This window comes from Bos grunniens, chromosome 20 (assembly GCF_055505025.1).
Source record: "Bos grunniens cultivar Pamir isolate PY7600 chromosome 20, Bosgru_T2T1.0, whole genome shotgun sequence".
Classification (NCBI taxonomy): domain Eukaryota; kingdom Metazoa; phylum Chordata; class Mammalia; order Artiodactyla; family Bovidae; genus Bos; species Bos grunniens.
Genome location: NC_141184.1, coordinates 67,847,522 through 67,871,883, shown reverse-complemented (window position 1 = coordinate 67,871,883; position 24,362 = coordinate 67,847,522). Strand labels below are relative to the sequence as shown.

General features: G+C 41.7%; 1 protein-coding gene across 4 annotated transcripts in view; it reads right to left on the bottom strand.

The window, feature by feature from the left end:
* The window catches only part of UBTD2 (ubiquitin domain containing 2), a 63,209-nt gene extending 52,290 nt beyond the window's left edge, over positions 1-10,919 (bottom strand). For 2 of the 4 annotated variants that reach the window (XM_086362204.1, XM_086362202.1), the window contains exon 1: positions 8,967-9,142. Coding sequence is in view for 1 of the 4 variants with exons in the window: in XM_086362202.1 (XP_086218328.1) it covers positions 8,967-9,036 (70 nt within the window). In the remaining 3 variants the exon portion in view is untranslated. Of the gene's footprint in view, positions 1-8,366; positions 8,921-8,966; positions 9,143-9,899 lie in introns of those variants that run through there. The other 2 variants (XM_086362205.1, XM_086362203.1) reach the window with 2 other exon arrangements.
* Positions 10,920-24,362: the final 13,443 nt, after the last annotated feature.

The window sequence follows — 24,362 nt, the reverse complement described above, 5'->3', positions numbered from 1 at the left end:
AAAACAAGTGGGACAAGCCCAATGGGAGGAAGCAAATGAGGCAGGGGCTACCACATACCACAGCAGTTTTTAATGTAAACTGAAGTGCTTAACTCTCTTCTCAAAGAAGATTCAGCTTGCCCCATATGGCAGTATTTTCCAACTGTCGCTTCCCATCTAATTTCAGTTCTCATACCTACTGAACCTATGGAGCTACCCAAAGTACCACTGTATTTCCAACCTACATTTTCTTGCTGTATATTTTCCTTTTGATTCTTTCCACACAACTCCATTCCTCCTAGCAAAATCAGCCCCCTTCTGCTTTACATCAAGTAAATGCCTCCTATTTCACAGTACGTCTCTCTCCAATTGGTATGAAATTTTATGCATCCTCTCGTGAAGCCCCAGAGCTCACCAACCCGGAAAAACATGAAAGATTTTTACTTCTACTGTCACACTAGGGAGAAAACGAGGAGACTTAATCTTTAGTCCCAGTCATGTTCGATTTGCTTCTTCTTCTTTTTTTTTTTTTTTTTACCATAGGCACAGCCCTAAGAGAAGCAGCAAAAGAAAATTCAATGAAGCACCTAGTGAGATGACAAGTGTAAAACACTGGAAATATATAAAGAATAGATGTCCGTGATATTCTTGAAGAAAGTAACTGATGTCTTGTAGAGAATGCATCTGTTCTGAAGTACGCCAATCTCAAAGGGGCTGTTGCTATATTCTGGAGTTGGACGCCCAAGAAGTCTGTCTTATATTAGGATATGAGTACCAAACTACGACTAGAATTTCCACAACCACACTAGAATGAAAAGTTGAAATGCAATTAGATCTATCAGTTTCACAGGCAGACCTGTTTCCCAGTAACTCAACAAAATTCAGTATACTAAGTACTCACTACAGTCAGGTCCTGAGAAGTGATTTCTCATTTCTCTACTTTGCGAAAACTTCATGACTCAATTCTTAGTACTTTCCTCCTCTTTTCACTTAACTTGCAAGGAGATCCAACCAGTCCATTCTAAAGGAGATCAGTCCTGGGTGTTCATTGGAAGGACTGATGCTAAAGCTGAAACTCCAATACTTTGGCCACCTCATGCAAAGAGCTGACTCATTGGAAAAGTCTCTGATGCTGGGAGGGATTGGGGGCAAGAGGAGAAGGGGACAACAGAGGATGAGATGGCTGGATGGCACTACCGACTAGATGGACATGAGTTTGAGTGAACTCTGGGAGTTGGTGATGAACAGGGAGGCCTGGCGTGCTGCGATTCATGGGGTCGCAAGAAGTCGGACACGACTGAGCGACTGAACTGTACTGATAGCCTTCATTCCAGACAAGGCAACAGCACCCCACTCCAGTACTCTTGCCTGGGAAATCCTGTGAATGGAGGAGCCTGGTGGGCTGCAGTCCATGGGGTCACTAAGAGTCGGGACACGACTGAGCGACTTCACTTTCACTTTTCCTTTTCATGCATTGGAGAAGGAAATGGTAAACCACTCTAGTGTTCTTGCCTGAAGAATCCCAGGGACGGGGGAGCCTGGTGGGCTATCGTCTATGGGGTCACACAGAGTCAGACACGACTGAAGCGACTTAGCATCAGCAGCAGCAGCATAGCCTTCATTGACTTTTACACCTCCAGCCAATTTAGCCAGCTGACTCCAAAATCCACATTCATAATCCTGAACATTTAGGAGTTCCATATCTAAACTTCAAAATGATGTCTCAACTTAAAAATTCTTCTGTCAATTGAACTTTAACATACTGAAAGGTTGCTTTCTCCAGACAGCTCTTTCTTATTCCCCAAAATCTGACATGCCACTTCAGTATTCTTGGTTTACCCAGGTTCACAAATATGGGATTATTTTCTATATCCCCACATCCAAAAAACCAACTCTTGCCATTTTTCCCCCTAATGTATTCCTCTCTCGTCTCTTCCCACTGTAAGCAATCCTTTACCAATGCTTCTTGAACTTGAACGTGCACGGCAACTGTTGGAGAACACTATTAAAATGCAGATTCTGATTCAGCAGTTTACGGCCAGGGCCCGAGAGTCTGCATTTCTAACATGACGTCTCCCACCTGATGACAGTGCTGCTGGTTGAGGAACCACACCTCCTAGCAGCAGAGGTCACTTCGTGTTCCGTTGCTCTCTCAGCACTTGCACAATTTATTCAGTGGTGTTTTTTATCTGTTTAAATAGTGCTTTTCAGTTGCCTCATACATGCACATTTTATTATGTTTTCCTAAAAAAGGATTCTGACATACACAAGAAATAGGATAATGATTCCTTTTTTTGGAACAACAGCAACCAATACAAAGTTGGGCATACTGTGGGTACTCAATGGTTGTTGATTGTAAAACGCTTCCCCAGAAAAGACAATACTCATCTCTTGATTAAGAAACTGAAATGGCTTTATGGATCACCTGTCAAATTTAAAAAACAATTTCATTGCCTATCAACCTTTTCATCAGATCTGACAGAGGAAATAAGCTTAAAACAGCTTTCTATTCATAGTTAAAACAAATGTTAGTTATCAGATTTGTAAATTATTGTTATATATTTATTCTTTATCCATCAACAATTAAAAATAAATTTAAAACTGAAACTATAAGCACAGGCAACAAAGATACAAATAGATACACTGAACTTCATTAAACTTTTGTGAATCAAAAGACACCATCAAGAGCATGAAAAGACAACCTATAGAATGTGAGAAAATATCTCCAAGTCATGTATCTTGTTGTTGTTCAGCCGCTCAGTCATGTCCAACTCTTTGTGATCCCATGGACCACAGCATGCCAGGCTTCCCTGTTCTTCACCAACTCCTGGAGCTTGCTCAAACTCATGTCCTTTGAGACGGTGATGCCATCCAACCATCACATCCTCTGTCATCCCCTTCTCCTCCTGCCTTCAATCTTTCCCATTATCAAGGCCTTTTCTAGTGAGTTGGCTCTTCGCATCAGGTGGCCAAAGTATTCAAGTTTCAGCTTCAGCATCAGTCCTTTCAATGAATATTCAGGACTGATTTCCTTTAGGATTGACTGGTTGGATCTCTTTGCAGTCCAAGGGACTCTCAAGAATCTTCTCCAACACCACAGTTCAAAAGCATCAGTTCTTTGGTGTCCACCTTCTTTATGGTCCAACTCTCACATCCATAAATGACCACTGGAAAAACCATAGCTTTGACTAGACAGACCTTTGCTGGTAAAGTAATGGCTCTGCTCTTTAATATGCTGTCTAGGTTGGTCATAGCTTTTCTTCCAAGGAGTAAGCGTCTTTTAATTTCATGGCTGCAGTCACCATCCGCAGTGATTTTGGAGCCCCAAAAAATAGTCACTGTTTTTATTGTTTCCCCATCTATTTGCCATGAAGTGATGGGACCAGATGCCATGATCTTCGTTTTCTGAATGTTGAGCTTTAAGCCAACTTTTTCACTCTCCTCTTTCACTTTCATCAAGAGGCTCTTTAGTTCCTCTTCACTTTCTGCCATAAGGGTGGTGTCATCTGCATATCTGAGGTTATTGATACTTCTCCTGGCAATCTTGATTCCTGCTTGTTCTTCATCCAGCCTGGGATTTCGCATGATGTACTCTGCATACAAGTTAAATAAGCAGAGTGACAATATATAGTCTTGACGTACTCCTGTCCCAAACTGGAACCAGTCCGTTGTTCCATGTCTGATTCTAACTGTTGCTTCTTGACCTGCATACAGGTTTCTCAGGAGGAAGGTAAGGTGGTCTAGTAATCCCATCTCTTTAAGAATTTTCCAGTTTGTTGTGATCCACACAGTCAAAGGCTTTGGCATAGTCAATGAAGCAGAAGCAGATAAACGTTTTTCTGGAATTCTCTTGCTTTTTCTATGATCCAACGTTGGCATGGATGTTGGCAACTTGATCTCTGGTTCCTCTGCCTTTTCTAAATCCAGTTTGAACATCCGGAAGTTCTCGGTTTATGCACTGCTGAAGCCTAGCTTGGAGAATTTTGAGCATTACTTTGCTAGCATGTGAGATTGTTCAATTGTGCAGTAGTTTGCACATTCTTTGGCATTCCCCTTCTTAGGGATTGGAATGAAAACTGACCTCTTCCAGTCCTGTGGCCACTGCTGAGTTACCCAAATCTGCTGGCATATTGAGTGCAGCACTTTCACAGCATCATCTTTTAGGATTTGAAATAGCTCAGCTGGAATTCCACCACCTCTACTAGCTTTGTTCGTAGTGACAAAGGCCCACTTGACTTCTCATTCCAGGATGTCTGGCTCTAGGTGAGTGATCACACCATCGTGGTTACCTAGGTCATGAAGATCTTTTGGTATAGTTCTACTGTGTATTCTTGCCACCTCTTTTTAACATCTTCTGTTTCTATTAGGTCTATACTGTATGTCCTTTACTGTGTCCATCTTTGCATGAATTTCTCTAATTTTCTATGATTTCTAATTTGCATGATTCCTCTAATTTTCTTGAAGAGATCTCTAGTCTTTCCCATTCTACTGTTTTCCTCTATTTCTTTGCAGTGATCACTTCGGAAGGTTTTCTTATCTCTCCGTGCAATTCTTTGGAATGTATCTTGATAAGGCTTTAATACACAGAATAAAGATTAACATAATCCTACAACTCAGTAGCAAAAACAAAGCCCAAGCTCAATTAAAAACAAAAAGGCAAAGGACTTAGATATTTCTATTAAAAGAAGATATTCAAATGCCAAATGAGCACATTAACATCACTATTACAAAATGCAAGCTGAAACCATAAGATGTCCCTCACTTCACACCCGCTATAAAAGCTACAATTTTTAAAATGGGAAATAACAAGCATTGGTGAAAATGTGAAGAAACTAGAACCCTTGTATGCTGCTAGAAGAAATGTAAAATGGTGCAATCACTGTGGGAAAATTTACCTCTAAGAAGTAAACATAAAATTAACATGATCTCTCAATTCCTACGTTCTCCTAGGTATATATCCCGAAGCACTGAAAACTGGGATTTACTCTCTGTACACTAAAGTTCATAGCTGCATTATTCCCAATACCCAAAAAGTGGAGGCAATCCAAACGTCCTTCAACGGATGAAGGGATAATCAAAATATGGCATGTACACACAATAGCTATAAAAAGGATTACTGATACTTGGTACAACAGGATAAACCTTAAGACCTGTTAAGTAAAATATACTACCAACAAAACAATAAATATTGTATGATTCTACTTATATGAGATATCGAGAATAGGCAAATTCAGAGACAAATCATAGACCAGAGGTTACTAGGGGTTAGGAGGAGAGGGGAGAAAAGATATTGCTTAACAGATCCAGAGTCTGTCTGGAGTGATGAAAAACTCTGTAAATACATAGTGATGTATTGCATGCTGTGGATATAATTAATGCCATTGAAGTATACACTTAAAAGTGGTTAAAATAACAAGTTTTATATGTATTTTACTAAAATTAAAAAAAAATTAAACTAGAGGAAAAGGAAAAAAAGTCAGCATTCTTTATTTTAGCCCCAGTTTAAGCTCTGACTCTGCCATGTTAAGCAAGTTATTTAATTTCTCCCAGCATCAATCCATCTATAAAATAGATACTATCCACCTCCCAGAGTTGTTGAAGACTAAGTGAGAACATAATCACAATACCTGCTACACAATAAATACTGGATTAAATGGTAGCTGTTATTACTCAAAAAGCATTGTTCTCATCAAGTAGGTGTTAAGGCTGCTATAAATGGATATCCAAAAGAACTCCACGATATTCTCAAGACACTCTGAAATAAAGAAGTCAATGTTTGAGATTTCCCTGGCTGTCCAGTAGTTAAGAATTTGCACTTCCACTGCAGGGGCATGGGTGGGTTGGATCCCTAGTTGGGGAACTAAAATCCCATATGCTGAATGCAGCAGCCAAAAAAAAAAAAAACCCAAACAAGTCAATATTCAGTATTCAGAGTTCTCCTCCTGTAAACCTAGAAACTGGTGAGCACCTTGGTCAGTACTCTCGGGATATCACTGAAGGTACAGAATAAATGACTTACCCAGAGGTGAGAACCTACTTTCCACTGACACATCACTACTTTCACTAAAGGATTGAAATATGAAAAGGGAATCGGCTGTCTTCAATGAATTTCATTTTATTGTTTTTTTATTCATGTATTTCTTATTTTTAAAACTCATCAGAGATTTAATTACTTAGTAAATGCCACGGGCCACATTCTTGTCTAGAGGACCTAAGTGCCAACCTCAGCATCACAATGTCATCATAATAAGGTGGAGAACTATACAAAATATGCTGTCTGAAAATGTCACAACAGCTGGAAATTCTAGGATGTGGAAGCTTGGAGAGCATTGTTAAATAATCTTGCATAAGTTCTATAATATAACTTTCTTGATTAAAATTAGGCATTTAAAAAATGGTCAAAAAAGCTAAAACTCAAAAATTGAATTCTAGGCAAGGTATACCAGAAGATACAGCAACTGATTCCAAAACAATACATAACACAAATCTTACAACATTAAGCCATTTCCATATTCTAAAAATTCTTACAAAAATTTTCCAAATTTCTTCAAAGTACTGCACCTAGAATGGAAGTTATTCTCAATATACACATTTATTTGCATACTTAAGAGACTTAAGATTCAGAGGGAAAGGGAAAGTACAGTACCTCAAATGGCCAAAAAAGTTTTTAAGTCATTTTACTAAGTCTGCTGATATTCAGAAAGTGAAGCCATCCTAAAATGATGATGTTTGCACAACACTGTGGACGTAATTAAATCTGTCATGAAAATCTTAAATCTGTCATGAAAAACATTGGGAAACTGTGTTTTACTCCATGCTGAAAAAAATTTTTTCATAGCCCAATATGTCCAGATTAAAACTACTACTGTACATCTGAAAAGTGACAGATCTGTGCCAACACCCTTAGGGAAAAGTCTCTCCCTCCCAAACAAAAATCTACTATAATAAGCTAGTAACTATTTAACAAGTTAACCTGAAACACTCACCTGGGCTAATTCCTTTAAATCACAATTAACTCTTTAACTTTCATGACAATAATGGAGAATAAAGGCCTCCACAAATTAAATTCTAGAAATAATCCTTTTATCCCACACAGCTCACTCCTTCACCCCAGTTACATCAGGGTCATGCCTTCTCTCCAGAAATAAAACGAAGGTTTCACAACAATTTTTCTAAACTTTACTCTGGAAAGGTAAAGCACAGCTTAAAACCCAGAGAACTCAGTTCACAAAGAAGCTGACACTATAACTATCTAACTAGGTACCACTGATAATAATAAACTACCAAAAGCTAATACTTCTTGCTTTTAAAAGCCCGTGCTAATAACGTCTGGCTGGTCACAAGTCACACCACCAAAAGGCCTTAAAACCATAAATTAGTTCAAGTGCACTACCAACAACAGAAAAATGTTGAATCAGAATGTTAAAACGAGTGTGAAAAAACTTAAACTACGTATAACTTAAACTACATATAACAAGCACACTATCTATACTTACCAAAAAGTAATTGTACCTGTATAGTTTGGTACCATTAATGATCACCTCACCCACAGGATTTTGACCCTCAGTTTGATCTTAACCCAAGGTTATTTTAAACCACGCCCCCTTTTATCTTCCTGCTTTGTTTTTACTGCAAATCTCATTGTTAACGTGCCACTGAGTAATTATGCTATGACTTGAAAGGCACTACAAAGTACCGCTTTCCGTGGACAGTTTTTTTTTTCAAGACGCTTTGCTGAGCTCTCGATTTGCCCAGGATTTAGTCATACAGGATGACCATACATTTTAATGAAGTAGCATGGCTAAACATCATGTAATCAGGACATTTATAAGTCAGAAGTTAGGTGTACATGGAGTTTAACGAGGCAAGCAACTGGTCCAAATGCTAGCACGATAAGAAAAAAGTTGTAAACCAACCCACCCACCCCAACGACTTAGTTTAGGAACTTACACCCCACATTTCTGTGACATCTAACATAAGGTTGGAACAAAACCAACACTGTCATTTTTGCTATTCCTAAAAGCTGTTTCTTCTTTAACTAAAACATTCTGTCCTCTACACAAGGTATAGAATGGGCCCAGCAAGAGGTCATATAACTAAAAGCAGAATTAACTGGATTACTCTTCTCCTATACTACAACATTGATTGAATTAAAATACCTCTCCTCAGCAAACATATTTACAATAAAGTACAAGTGCGTTCCGTGTCACAGAAACTTTTAAACTACGGATCCTACTGGGGTAACAGCACTTGTACTTTTATCCTACATATTTTCCTTTACGTAAGATGGATAGGAATTTGACTAGCCCACCCCAACAGTGCACTGGCCCAATAACCCCAGGCTGGAGAAAGAAGCCACGTTTTACTCCGGCAGACCATTTACCCACCCCTCGTTAAAATAATGCTTGAGGCCACTTGAGACTTCCCCAGCCGAGTTCCAGAAACTTGCAGGTTTAAATGGCCAAATTGGAACCAACCAGGGCAGCTGTCATCTGAAACTCAGGAAAGCGGAGACCAGCCAACTCTGCTGAACAAGGCCGGGTTCGGAGAGATGTGGCGGGGCCCGTCTGAGGGAATACATTAGGCTCCCCTCCCCACCTCCCCCCCCCCAACCCCCATCAGTTCGCTTTCCTGCAACCCCAGCGCCGCCATCCTGTTCCTGAATAATTAAACGGGCTGGAGAGGGAGCGAGGGAGCCAGAGGCAGTTTCTGGTCCGAGTTTCCCCAGCCGAGGCGGTGGGGTCGAGAGGCCGTGGGCTACCTTCCCGGAGCGCGGAGTGCTTTTCTGGGGCGGGGGACTGGGGGGTCAGGGAAAAAAGGGGGCGACCCGGCGGCCGGCCGGAAGCGGAGCGCGGGGAGTGACGTGGAAGAGGGGATGACAAAGGGGCGCGGGGGCCCCGGCCGCGAGGCCCGCAGGGGCCGGGACAGGTGGCCAGGCCCGGCCGGGAACAATGGGGGGCCGAGGCTGCCCCCTGGCGCTCACCTACCTCCGGTGCCCTCCGAGTTCTCGTTGAGGCTGCCCGAGGAGTCGTGCTGGGCGCCCACACACCCGCCCATGGGGGCCCCCGGCGCCTCGTCCGCCACCTCCGGGCGCTCGTCCGGGCCCGCCGCCGCCTCCGCTTCCTCAGGCGCCGCCGCCGCCGAGCTCCGGACCAGGCTCCGCTCCGCTCGCCCGCCGCGGCCCAGCCTCCGCCCCCCTCTCCGCTCCACCCACCGCCTTGGCTCGGCCCCTTCCTCCGCGCCCACTTCTACCTCAGTCCCCGGGCCGCCCGCCCAGCAGGCCTGGCCCGCGCGCCGCCCTCGCCTCCGGCTCGGCCCCGCCAGGCTGGGGCTGGCCCATCCCGGGCGGGCCGCGGCGCCCACCGCACGCCTTCACAGCCCCGCGCTCCCGCGTGCAGGCGAGCCCTGCGCCGGAGCCCCGCGTCCGTCAGACCCCATCGGCCCCCGCCCCACGGCGCCGCCCTCCGCATCCAGGCCTGGGCTCAGCGGGGCCCTCCCGGAAAGGCCGGGGGGCGGGGCCGTGGGAGGCCGCGCGCTGATTGGCTGCGGGCGTGGCCGCGGGCGGAGGGGCGGGGCAGGAGGCGGGGAGGCGCCGAGGGGATGCGAGGCGGGCGAGAGGGGAGGGGGCCCCCAAACCAAACCCGAGGGAAGGAGGCGCCTGGGGGTTCCGTCCCCGGGAAGAGGCTGAGAAGGCGGGAGAGGAGGAGGGAGAGGGAAAGACGGGAATGAGCCAAGAAAGCGATGGAGGGGGAGAGAGCAGGACAGACGGAGTAAAAGTGAATAGGAAAAGTGGAAAGGGGAGAAATAGAGTTTCTGACTCCTCGGGCGTCCCCTCCTTCTGGTAGAAGCGGGTCGGGGGCGGGCGGGGGTTGCGCACGGAGAAGTAGCGATGGAAGGCTCGCGGGCGGGGTCCCACTTACCCGGCGGAGGGGTGCTCCTGGCTGAAGATTGAAGTCCCAGCACCTTTTGGATTTGTGTAGAGTCCAATGGGTTGCTATCCTAAGTCCTGGCTTCTCCTTGCCTGCCCCATCCCCCTGCCCCCCTGCAATCTCGGTGCCCCATTACTAGACGTAGAGGCTGTCTTTGTGGTTGCAAACTGGACTGAGATTACAGAGGCAAGGCATCCGGGGCTGCGAGAGATAAGCGTGGACCGTAGTTCAGGGGGGCGTGGGTTTGTTTCCTTCTCGATTATTCAGACACAATGCTGCTTCTCAAGATCCTGCCTTTAAGGGTTCTAAATCGTCCTTAGAACAAATTGAAATATAAATAAGTAAAATACCCCGCTTTTTCTAAACTAGAATTTGGTACACTGACCACGCCCGACATTCTTGGCCGCTGCTCTTCCAGTCTGAAGCCAAATTGTTAATGGTCCCTTTAGAATTGTGCTTTTTGCCAGGATGCCTTAAAAATTTTTATCACCTGGCTTGGGTCTTTCTAAAGCTTACTTCTGCCTAAGAGCTGTTTTAACTATCTGCTCCATTTTTATAATCAGATTTCTTTTTTTAACGTCCTGGGTCAGCTTTTGCTTAGCATTAAAGAAAAATTTTCAAGTAAAATACCTAGGAAAGTGGCTCTATGCCGCTTGGAATTTGCATTTAAATATATTTTCATACACTGCTGGTGGGAGTGTAAATTGGTTCAGTCTTTTTGCAAAGCAATTTGGATTGCAGATCAAGAGACTTAAAAATGTTCATACCCTTTGACTCAGGATGGGAATGTAGCTCACAGAAACAGTCCAAAATGGAGGCAAAGGTTTCAGTCCTTGTATTCATTTGACAATCAGATTAAAACGAATGTCCAATAAACAAACGAAACCCTATGCATACATGAAAACAAAGTGCCTTGTGAAAAATAGAAGTCTGCTATATTAAATTTATACTGACTGACAAATGAGTGTTGTCCTAGCTACTCATGAACATTCAAAGAGCTTATATACAAGTGATATCTTTATGAGTTTTCAGAGGGTGCTCTGATATTCAGGTACTGTGTCATAAAGTCTTCTATTTGATCATCCTCAGCTAAGTATTCGCATAGCCAGACAGACATCACTTCATCACTTCCTGGAAGGAAAGAAGCTGCATACTGATAGCTTCAAAGGGATTGCTTTGTCCTAAATTTTGGTCTAAACCAAGAAACCAAGTCCTGTCGGACTCTGCAGCCCCATGCACCATAGAGTCCATGGAATTCTCCAGGTCAGAATACTGGAGTGGGTAGCCTTCCCCTCCTCCAGGGGATATTCCCAACCCAGGGATTGAACCCAGGTCTCCCACATTGCAGGCAGATTCTTTACCAGCTGAGCTGCAAAGGAAGCCCAAGAATACTGGAGTGGGTAGGCTATCCCTTCTCCAGCAGATCTTCCCACCCCAGGAATCGAGCTGGGGTGTCCTGCATTGCAGGTGGATTCTTTACCAACTGAGCTATCAAGGAAGCCCAAGGAGCACCGAGGATTTGGCAGCTGAGAGGAGAGAGCAATGCCATTGAGAAATCCTTAGCTGTGGATGTTCTCCACCTTGCTTTTATCTTAAAACAGAGACACAGATTCTCAGGAGATAGTAATAGGGCTGCTAACGGCTGGATCATCGAAAAAGCAAGAGAGTTCCAGAAAAACATCTATTTCAACTTTATTGATTATGCCAAAGCCTTTGACTGTGTGGATCACAATAAACTGTGGAAAATTATGAAAGAGATGGGAATACCAGACCACCTGACCTGCCTCTTGAGAAACCGATATGCAGGTCAGGAAGCAACAGTTAGAACTGGACATGGAACAACAGACTGGTTCCAAATAGGAAAAGGAGTACGTCAAGGCTGTATATTGTCACCCTACTTATTTAACTTCTACGTAGAGTACATCATGAGAAATGCTGGGCTGGAAGAAACACAAGCTGGAATCAAGATTGCTGGGAGAAATATCAATAACCTCAGATATGCAGATGACACCACCCTTATGGCAGAAAGTGAAGAGGAACTAAAAAGCCTCTTGATGAAAGTGAAAGAGGAGAGTGAAAAAGTTGGCTTAAAGCTCAACATTCAGAAAACGAAGATCATGGCATCTGGTCCCATCACTTCATGGCAAATAGATGGAGAAACAGTGGAAACAGTGTCAGACTTTATTTGGGGGGGCTCTAAAATCACTGCGGATGGTGATTGCAGCCATGAAATTAAAAGACACTTACTCCTTGGAAGGAAAGTTATGACCAACCTAGATAGCATATTCAAAAGCAGAGACATTACTTTGCCAACAAAGGTCCGTCTAGTCAAGGCTATGGTTTTTCCAGTGGTCATGTATAGATGTGAGAGTTGGACTGTGAAGAAAGCTGAGCGCCGAGGAATTGATGCTTTTGAGCTGTGGTGTTGGAGAAGACTCTTGAGAGTCCCTTGGACTGCAAGGAGATCCAGGCAGTCCATTCTGAAGGAGATTGGTCTTGGGTGTTCTTTGGAAGGAATGAGGCTAAAGCTGAAACTCCAGTACTTTGGCCACCTCATGCGAAGAGTTGAATCATTGCAAAAGACTCTGACGCTGGGAAGGATTGGGGGCAGGAGGAGAAGGGGATGACAGAGGATGAGATGGCTGGATGGCATCACCGACTTGATGGACGTGAGTTTGAGTGAACTCCGGGAATTGGTGATGGACAGGGAGAACTAGCGTGCTGCAATTCATGGGGTCGCAAAGAGTTGGACACAACTGAGCGACTGAACTGAACTGAAGGGCCCCACAGAATCTGATTTCTGACCCGTACTAGCTATATGACCATAAATTTCTGTAGAGCTCAGTTTCCTCACCTGTAAAACAGGGCCAGTAACAATGCTGTAAACGCTGTGGGAACTCATTAACTCTCCTCTTTACTCTGCTCTAGCATGACCTGTCTAAACTTACTGCATGAACCAATCCACTTAAGAAGATATTCTATAGAAACAGGCCTTCTCTGTGTGTGTGTGTGCTTTTCTAGTTTTTAATAACATCTTTATTAAGATATAATTCACATCCCATGCTGCTGCTACTGCTAAGTCGCTTCAGTCAGGTCCGACTCTGTGCGACCCCATAGACAGCAGCCCACCAGGCTCCTCTGTCCCTGGGATTCTCTAGGCAAGAACACTGGAGTGGGTTGCCATTTCCTTCTCCAATGCATGAAAGTGAAAAGTGAAAGTGAAGTCACTCAGTCGTGCCCGACTCTTGGCAACCCCATGGACTGGAGCCTACCAGGCTCCTCCATCCATGGGATTTTCCAGGCAAGAATACTGGAGTGGGGTGCCCATATATTTCACCAATTTAGAGGGTAGGATTCAAGTAAACAGTGGTGCCACTGTGGAAAACAGTATGGAGATTCCTCAAAAAATTAAGAATAAAACTGCCATATAGTGCAGAAATTCTACTTCTAGGTATGTATCTAAAGAAAATTAAAAACACTAACTTGAAAAGATATATGTACCCACATGTTCGTTGCAGCACTATTTACAATAGCCAAGGTATGGAAACAACCACAGTGTCATCAATGGATGAATAGATACAGAAAATGTGGTGTGTATATACACTGGAGTATTATCCAGCCATTAAAAAAGATTTTGTCATCTGTGATAACATGGGGCTTGAGGGCATTTGCTATGTGAAATAAGTCAGACGGAAAGATAAATACCATATGATCTTATTTATATGTGAAACCTAAAAAAAAAAAAAGTCAAACTCATGGAACAGATAGGTGGTTGCCAGAGGCAGCAAGTAGGGTGTTAGCACAACGGGTGAAGAAGTCAAACAATACAAACTTCAAGATATAAAATAAATAAATCATAGTGATGTAAGTCACCATAAATCATGCATGATGGCTTTAATTAATACCATATTGCATATTTGAAAGTTGCTAATGGACCTTTCATACAAATGGAATCATAGGAAGTTTTTTGTGACTGGTTTCCTTCATGTAGCATAATGTTTTCAAAGTTCATGTTGCAGCATATATCAGTACTTCTTTCTTTTATGACTGAATAATATTCCATTGTGTGGATACTACATTCTGTTTCTCTATACATCAGTTGATGAGCATTTAGGCTCTTTCCACTTTTGGCTATTATGAATAAAGTTGTTATGACACTCATGTACAAGTTTTTGTGTGAATGTAGGTTTTCAATTGTTCTGGGCATATACCTAGCAGTGAAATTGCTTGCTCATATGGTAACTCTAAGTTTCTGAGGAATTGGCAAATTGTATTTTCCAAGAAGGTTATACCATTTTATATTTTCGTTAGCAATTTATAAGAGGATATAAAATGGTGCAGCCATTTTGGGTATGTAGAATATCTCATTGAGATTTTAACTTGTATTTCTCCAATGACTAATAATTGCTTACAAAGGTCCATAGAGTCAAAGCTATGGTTTTTCCAGTAGTCATGTGTGGATGTGAGAGGTGGACAATAAAAAAGGCTGAGCACCTTTTTTATTAATGCCTTCAAACTGTGGTGTTGGAGAAAACTCTTGAGAGTCCCTTGGACGGTAAGGAGGGAATCCTAAACCAGTCAATCCTAAAGGAAATCAACCCTTGGATTGGACTGATTCATTGGAAGCACTGATACTGAAGCTGAAACTCCAATACTTTGGCCACCTGATGCGAAGAGCTGACTCATTTGAAAAGACCCTGATGCTGGGAAAGATTGAGGGCAGAAGAAGAAGGGGACAACAGAGGAGGAGATGGTTGGATGGTATCACCGACTTGACAGATATGAATTTGAGCAAGCTCCAGGAGTTGGTGAAGGACAGGGAAGCCTGGCATGCTGCAATCCATAGGGTCACAAAGAGTCAGACACGACTGAGTGAACAACACCAAGAATATCTCATTGAGTTAGTTGCATTTCCCCAATGACTAATAATGTTGAGTGTCTTTTCATATACTTACTGATGATTTGTATATCTGCTTTGGGGAAAATGTCTACTGAGATCATTTGCCCATTTAAAAATAGGATTATTTGTCTTTTTATATTGAGTAATAAGGGTTTGTCATACATTCTGATAACACATCCCTTAGCAGATACATGATTTGCAAATATTTTCTCCCATTGTGAATTATTTCCTAATTTTGTTTATAGTGCCCTTTGAAGCATGAACGTTTTAAATTTTGATTAAAAGTGTATGTTACTGGGACTTCCCTGGCTTGGGTTGGATCCCTGGTCAGGGAACTGGATCCCAGATGCTGCAACTAAGAGTTCTCATGCCACAACTAAAGATCCTTTATGCCATAAAGAAGACTGAAGATCTTGCATGCTGCAACTAAGACCTGGCATAACCAAATAAATATTTTTTTTAATCACAATTTCTCAGAAATTCTGATTCAGTAGGTCTGTGGTGGAGTCATGGAACCAGCGTTTTTAATGCAGGCATCAGGCATTTCCTGAGGCAGTTTGGTCCACAGATGGAATTTCAGAGAATACATGTTCTTGACAAAACTTGATTCTCCATATCCCCTGCCAAACTGTTTTTACTTTTAGTCTTTTTCATCCTCTAGAAATGGCACTATAGTCCATCCAATTTTTCAAGTCTTGAACTTAAGAGTTATTCGTGATTCCCCCATGTTCCTCACCTCTTGCACCCAGCCCATTATCAAATCCTTTATACTCTATCCATTAAATATATTCTGAATCTCTGCTCCTTTTCTCTGTATCTGTTGCCACCATCATCTCTCACTTTGGCTACTACAATATTCTCCCAACTTGCCTTCCTGCACTCTTTCTTGCCTCCTCCTATAATTCGTTCTCTAGTCAGCAGCCAGCATGATCAAAAAGAATCTTAACAACAAACCTGCACGTACCTAAAAGTGTCTACGTTTAAAAGTTTAACAAATATATGCACCTGTGGAACCATCACCACAGTCAATATATTCATTCATCGCCCCCAAGTTTCTTCCTATCTCTTGGTAATCCCTGGGTGCAAGAGGTGAGGAAGATGGAGGAATCACTAATAACTCTTAGGTTTGAGACTTGAAAAATTGGATGGACTATAGTTCCATTTCTATATAGTGCCATTTCTATAGTCCAATTTCTGTACAGAGAAGGCAATGGCACCCCACTCCAGTACTCTTGCCTGGAAAATCCCGTGGATGGAGGAGCCTGGTAGGCTGCAGTCCATGGGGTCGCTGAGGGTCGGACACGACTGAGCAACTTCACTTTCACTTTCACTTTCATGCATTGGGGAAGGAAATGGCAACCCACTCCAGTGTTCTTGCCTGGAGAATCCCAGAGATGGGGGAGCCTGGTGGGCTGCCGTCTATGGGGTCGCATAGAGTCGGACACGACTGAAGTGACTCAGCAGCAGCAGATGCTGAGTTTCTTATTCTTGAGCTTTGAAAGTTCTCTATATTTTCTGGATACAACTCTTTTATCAAATATTTAATTTGCAAATTAGTCTTTGCTTTATATTTTTACTGTCTCTCCATCTCTTTTTCAACTGGCTGCTCCATGAAGCTTCTGGGATCTTACTTAGTTCCCTGACCAAGGATTGAACCTGGGCCCTTGGTGGTGAATGTTCAGAGTTTTAATCGCTGGACCACCAGGTAATTCTCTTTATTCTCTTAAGAATGTCTTTTGAAAAAACAATTTAAACATTTTGATGAAGTACAGTTTATCAATGTGTTCTTTTGTAGATCATGTTTTTGGTGTTATATAAAAAAATTTTGCCTAAATCAAAGTCAAAAAAACTTTCTCCTTTTTTTTCTTCTTGGCCCTTTATAGTCTGGGGTTTTACATTTAGGTCTATTATCCATTTTGAATTAATTTTTGCATATGATGTGAGATATGGATCAAAGTGTGTTTTTTTGTGACTTTGGTTTTGAATATAAATATACATCTATCAATATTTAGCAACATTTGTTGAAAGACTCTTTTCTCTGCTCAACTGCCTTTGTACCTTTAAAAAAAAAATCTATCCAGTTTCCAATAGTTAAGACATGGAAGCAACCTGAATGTCCATTGACAGATGAATGGATAAAGAAGATATATAGACACATATATGTGTGTGTATATATATATATTACATATATATACACACAATGGAATACTTCTTGTTATTTAGTCACTAAGTCACCTCTGACTCTTTGGTGACCCCATGGACTTGTAGCTTGCCAGGCTACTCTGAGCATGGGATTTTGCAGGCAAGAACACTGGAGTGGGTTGCCACTTCCTTCTCCAGGGGATCTTCCCGACCCAGGGATTAACCCTGGTCTCCTGCATTGGCAATCAGTTTCTTTACCACTGAGCCATCAGGGAAGCCCACAGTGGAATACTACTCGGACTTTATGCCGTTGGCAGCAACATGAATGGACCTAGAGATTATCATATTAAGTGAAATAAGTCAGAAAGATATCATATGATATCACTTACATGTGGAATCTAAAATATGATACCAATTAATTTATTTATAAAATGCAAGAAGACTCAAAGACATAGAAAACAAGCTTACAGTTACCAAAGGGGAAAGACGGGGAGGGATAGATTAGGAGTTTGGGATTAGCAGATACAAACTATCATATATAGAATAAGTAATCAACAAGATCCTACTGTACAGCACAGGAAACTATATTCAATATCCTATAATAAATCATAATGGAAAATAATATACACACATATATGTATATGTACATACATGTAACTGAATCACTTTGCCATATACCAGAAACTAATACAACATTGTAAATCAACTGTACTTCAATTTTTTAAAAAAGATTTATCCATATATGGGTAAGTCTATGTCTGGACTCTCTACCCTGTTTCATTGATCTATTTGATGCTGATGACAAGATCACCTTCTGCCTATTCTGTAATAAGTCTTGAAATCAGATTGTATTAATCCTTCAACTTTGTTTTTTCCTTTCAAAGGAGTTTTGACTATTCTTTGTTCCTTGCATTTCCATGCTAATTTTGGAATCATCTTTTCAATGATTTTTTTAAAGCAAACAATACCCTGTAGTGATTTTGATTGGATTAACATTGACTCTATAAATAGACTGGGAAAACTGACACATGAACAATACAGAATCTTTTGAAGCACGAACACAGTATATATATTTTTTGTTTATGTCATTTTTAATCTTTAATTTCCCTCAATAATGCTCTGTAATTTTAAGTGTACAGGCCTTTTTCTTTTTTTTCGGCTGTGCCACACCACTTGTAGAATCTTAGTTCCCTCACTGGGGACTGAACCCAGGCTCACAACAGTGAAGGCACCGGGTCCTAACCACTGGACTGCCAGAGAACCCCACAAATGCACAACACTTGTATATCTTGTGTCAGATGTATCCCTAAGGACTTCATTTTCTGATGTTATCAATAACAATAGTGTTTTTATAGCTCCAATTACTACACGTTTAGAGAAGACTCTTGAGAGTCCCTTGGATTGCAAGGAGATCCAACCAGTCCATTCTAAAGGAGATCAGTCCTGGGTGTTCATTGGAAGGACTGATGCTGAAGCTGAAACTCCAATACTTTGGCCACCTGATGCGAAGAGCTGACTCATTGGAAAAGACCCTGATGCTGGGAGGGATTGGGAGCAGGAGGAGAAGGGGACGACAGAGGATGAGATGGCTGGATGGCATCACCAACTCGATGGACATGAGTTTGAGTGAACTCTGGGAGCTGGTGATGGACAAGGCGGCCTGGCGTGCTGCGATTCATGGGGTGGCAAAGAGTTGGACACGACTGAGCAACTGAACTGAACTGAACTGAACTACATGTTTGTTGCTAGCATATAGATATACAATTGATTTTTGGATGTTGATATTGTGCAATCTTGCTAAATCATTTGTCAGTTCTAGTAGTTCTTTACAGATTCCATTGGATTTACTAAATGGACGCTCAGGTTACCTGTGGATAAAGAGAACTTTACTTCTTTTCCAGTTGGTATATGATTTTGTTCCTTGACTAATTTTATTGGTTAGTAGGAATGACAATCTACAAATATCCTTACTTGTTCCATTCAACTTCACCATTAAGTATGATGCTAGCTCTAGGATTATTTTTAAGTAGTCTGAAAAAATATACATAACATGCTATTTATCATTTTAAAGTGTACAATTCAGTGGCATTAAGAGCATTCATGTTTTACAAACATTATTATGATTTGGTTCCAGAACTTTTTGAAGTGAAGTCGCTCAGTCGTGTCTGACCATATGCAACCCCATGGACTGTAGCCTACCAGGCTTTTCCATCCATGGTATTTTCCAGGCAAGAGTACTGGAGTGGCTTCCATTTCCTTCTCCAGGGGATCTTCCTGACCCAGGGATTGAACCCAGGTCTTCTGCATTGCAGGCAGACGCAAAAGGAAACCTGATGACCGTTAAGTAGCCACTACCCATTCCTCTTCCTCCAAGCTCCTAGAAACCTCTACAATGCCACCCATCTCTATGTTTTTTTTAAGTTGGCTTTTCTTTTTGTTGCTGAGTTGTAAGAGTTAGCTGTAGGTTTTTAATAGATGCCCTTTATAGATTGAAGAAGTTCCTTTCCATTCATCAGTTCAGTTCAGTTCAGTCACTCACTCGTGTCCAATTCTTTGTGACCCAATGAACTGCAGCATGCTAGGCCTCCCTGTCCATCACCAACTCCCAGAGACCACCCAAACCCATATCCATTGTGTCGGTGATGCCATCCAAGCATCTCATCCTCCATTGTCCCCTTCTCTTCCTGCCTTCAATCTTTCCCAGCATCAGGGTATTTTCAAATGAGTCAACTCTTCACATCAGGTGGCCAAAGTATTGGAGTTTCAGCTTTAGCATCAGTCCTTCTAATGAATATTCAGGACTGATTTCCTTTAGGATGGGCTGGTTGGATCTCCTTGCAGTCCAAGGGACTCTCAAGAATCTTCTCCAACACCACAGTTCAAAAGCATCAATTCTTCAGTGCTCAGCTTTCTTTATAGTACAACTCTCACATCCATACATGACCACTGGAAAAACCATAGCCTTGACTAGATGGACCTTTGTTGGCAAAGTAATGTCTCTGCTTTTGAATATGCTGTCTAGGTTGGTCATAACTTTCCTTCCAAGGAGTAAGCGTCTTTTAATTTCATGGTTCCAATCACCATCTGCAGTGATTTTGGAGCCCAGAAAAATAAAGTCAGCCACTGTTTCCACTGTGTCCCCATCTATTTCCCATGAAGTGATGGGACCAGATGCCATGATCCTCGTTTTCTGAATGTTGAACTTTAGGCCAACTTTTTCACTCTCCTCTTTCACTTTCATCAAGAGGCTTTTTAGTTCCTCTTCACTTTCTGCCATAAGGGTGGTGTCATCTGCATATCTGAGGTTATTGATATTTCTCCTGGCAATCTTGATTCCAGCTTGTGCTTCTTCCAGCCCAGTGTTTCTCATGATGTACTCTGCATAGAAGTTAAATAAGCAGGGTGACAATATACAGCCTTGACATACTCCTTTTCCTATTTGGAACCACTCTGTTGTTCCATATCCAGTTGTAACTGTTGCTTTCTGACCTGCATATAGGTTTCTCAAAAGAGAGGTCAGGTGGTCTGATATTCCCATCTCTTTCAGAATTTTCCACAGTTTATTGTGATCCACATAGTCAAAGGCTTTGGCATAGTCAATAAAGCAGAAATAGATGTTTTTCTGGAACTCTCTTGCTTTTTTGACGATCCAGCAGATGTTGGCAATTTGATCTCTGGTTCCTCAGCCTTTTCTAAAACCAGCTTGAACATCTGAAAGTTCACGGTTCACATATTGCCGAAGCCTGGCTTGGGGAACTTTGAGCATTACTTTACTAGCGTGTGAGATGAGTGCAATTGTGCAGTAGTTTGAGCATTCTTTGGCATTTCCTTTCTTTGGGATTGGAATGAAAACTGATCTTTTCCAGTCCTGTGGCCACTGCTGAGTTTTCCAAATTTGCTGGCATATTGAGTGCAGCACTTTCACAGCATCATCTTTCAGGATTTGAAATAGCTCAACTGGAATTCCATCACCTCCACTAGCTTTGTTCATAGTGATGCTTTCTAAGGCCCACTTGACTTCACATTCCAGGATGTCCGGCTCTAGGTAAGTGATCACACCATCATGATTATCTGGGTTATTATCTGAAGATCTTTTTTGTACAGTTCTTCTGTGTATTCTTGCCACCTCTTCTTAATATCTTCTGCTTCTGTTAGGTCCATACCATTTCTGTCCTGTATTGAGCCCATCTTTGCATGAAATGTTCCCTTGGTATCTCTAATTTTCTTGAAGAGATCTCTAGTCTTTCCCAATCTGTTGTTTTCCTCTATTTCTTTGCATGGATCACTGAGAAAGGCTTTCTTATCTCTCCTTGCTATTGTTTGGAACTCTGCATTCAGATGCTTATATCTTTTCTTTTCTCCTTTGCTTTTCACTTCTCTTCTTTTCACAGCTATTTGTAAGGCCTCCTCAGACAGCCATTTTGCTTTTTTGCATTTCTTTCTCTTGGGGATGGTCTTGCTCCCTGACTCCTGTACAATGTCATGAACCTCCATCCATAGTTCATCAGGCATTCTATCAGATCTGTCAATCTGTCTTAGTCCCTTAAATCTATTTCTCAATTCCACTGTATAGTCATAAGGGATTTGATTTGGGTCATACCTGAATGGTCTAGAAGTTTTCTCCACTTTCTTCAATTTAAGTCTGAATTTGGCAATAAGGAGCTCATGGTCTGAGCCACAGTCCACTGCCGGTCTAGTTTTTGCTGATTGTATAGAGCTTCTCCATCTTTGGCTGCAAAGGATATAATCAATCTGATTTCAGTGTTGACCTTCTGGTGATGTCCATGTGTAGAGTCTTCTCTTGTGTTGTTGGAAGAGGGTGTTTGCTATGACCAGTGCATTCTCTTGGCAGAACTTTGTAAGCCTTTGCCCTGCTTCATTCTGTACTCCAAGACCAAATTTGCCTGTTACTCCAGGTGTTTCTTGACTTCCTACTTTTGCATTCCAGTTCTCTATAATGAAAAGGACATATTTTCTGGGTGTTAGTTCTAGAAGGCCTTGTATGTCTTCATAGAACTGTTCAACTTCAGCTTCTTCAGCATTACTGGTTGGGGCATAGACTTGGATTACTGTGATATTGAATGGTTTGCCTTGGAAACAAACAGAGATCATTCTGTCATTTTTGAGATTGCATCCAAGTACTGCATTTCGGACTCTTTTGTTGACCATGATGGCCACTCCATTTCTTCTAAGGGATTCCTGCCCACAGTAGTAGATATAATGGTCATCTGAGTTAAATTCACCCATTACAGTCCATCTTAGTTTGCTGATTCCTAGAATGTCGATGTTCACTCTTGCCATCTCCTGTTTGACTACTTCCATTCATAGTTTACAGCTTTTATTTTTAATCAAAAATGGTTTGCTAAATGCTTTGGGATGGTTACATGGCTTTTCATTTTTAGTTTATTGGAGAAGGAAATGGTAACCCACCCCAGTACTCTTGCCTGGAGAATTCCATGGACAGAGGAGCCTGGTGGGTGACAGTCCATGGGATTGCAAAGAGTTGGACACGACTGAGTGACTACCACTTTATGATGGATTATACTGATTAATTTTCAAATATTAAACCTTGGCTAAATCTGACTTAATCATGATGTTTGTCCTCTTTATATACTATTGGATTCACCTTGCTAAAATTATGCTTGGAATTTTTGCATCTATGTTTGTGAGGGATATTTGTCTATATTTATTTCTCTTAACATTTTTGTTTAGTTTTGGTATCAATGTGTGCATGCATGCTGTTGTTGCTCAGTCATGTCTGGCTCTTTGCAACCCCATAGACTGTAGCCTATCAGGCTCCTCTGTCCATGTGATTTCCCAGGCAAGGACCCTGGAGTGGGTTGCCATTCCCTTCTCCAGGGGATCCTCCTGACCCAGGGATTGAACTTGCTTCTCCGCCACTGGCAGGCAGATTCTTTACCACCGTGCCACCTGGTATCAATAGCATTTCAATTTTTTGGAAAAAATTTTCTATATTCTTACCTGGAGAATCCCCATGGACAAAGGAGCCTAGCAAGCTATATAGTCCATGTGGTCACAAAGAGCTGGACACAACTGAAGAGACTTAGCATGCATGCATGCAGAGTGGTTACTGTTGTATTACATCAGTGGAATTGCTGGAAATCCACTCCCCAGGACTGGCTAGAAATCCATCCTATAGGGTGCTAGGAATTGTCTCACCAGAGCCATTCTGCTCTGAATACCTGAGAGGGAGTGCCTGGGGAAGTTGTTGCTTGCTAGGTGTTGGGTTCTGTGTGTTGCAGGAGCCGGATCTTGGGGAAGCTGCTGCCATTGCAGGAACCTGGTGTTGAAGCAATTGTGTATCCTAAAGGAGCTGCATGAGAGAAGCTGTCTGTGCTACGGGAGCGAGGCAATGCACAGGCTGCGCACATCACGGGAACCTGGCCCTAAAGTTACCCATGTTATAGCCACCAAAGGGAATTCCTCCTGCGGTGTCTGCCCTCTACCCTTAAAGCTAAACATCGTGCTTACTGGCAAAGGCACAATATTTAAAGGGCCCACATCCATTTTCACAAAGTAGGCAATGAAGAGTGATTTTAGATTTGAGATGCAGTAATTTGATAATTGGCATAATTTTCTACATGGAAACCTTAAAACCTTATATTTAACAATGCTTGGGTATAAGAGAATCACATAAATTACAGAATTGCTATATGTTTAGAATCTATGGTATATTCCCAAGGAAAATACATAGAGCCAATGAAAATTTATAGTCCTAAAATCTATATCAATACAATTAAACAATAAACTGAATTAAACTAATTATTTAAATTTCCCATTTAAGTTAGAAAAAGAACAAAAGAAACCACAAAGAAAAAAATAATAAAGATAAAAGCAAGAAGTAATGAAGTACAGAACTAGAAAACAGTAGATCAAAATAAACAAAAATTCAGTTTTTTCGAATAAAGTCAGAACATAGACAAACCACTAGGAAATTTAATTTTTAAAGCGTGTAGGAGGGAGAAGGCAAAAATATGTAAGAGTAAGAAATAATAAGAGAAAAGTAGCTGTTAACACAGAGGAAGTCAGAAGGTCATAAAAAAGTTCTTTTAGTTCCATAGTGCCATGCAAAAATTGTAAACCTAATAAAATGAATAATGTCTTATGACAGTATAGTAGACAAAAATTGACCACCCCTTGAAGATAAAAAGTTTAACAAATCAACTTGAAGGATGAAATATAGAATGCTATAAAAAAAAAACAACTATCCCATATCAAAATACCAAGCTGAGATGTTTTCACAAGAGAATTCTACCAGATATTTAAAAGACTGTCCTATTCTATATAAATCATTTCAGAGTACAGAGAAATGAAGGTCAACTTCTAAATTCTTTTTGTGATGCAGGTTAACATTGATACTACTAGTTGATTAAATGCCACACACAAGATAA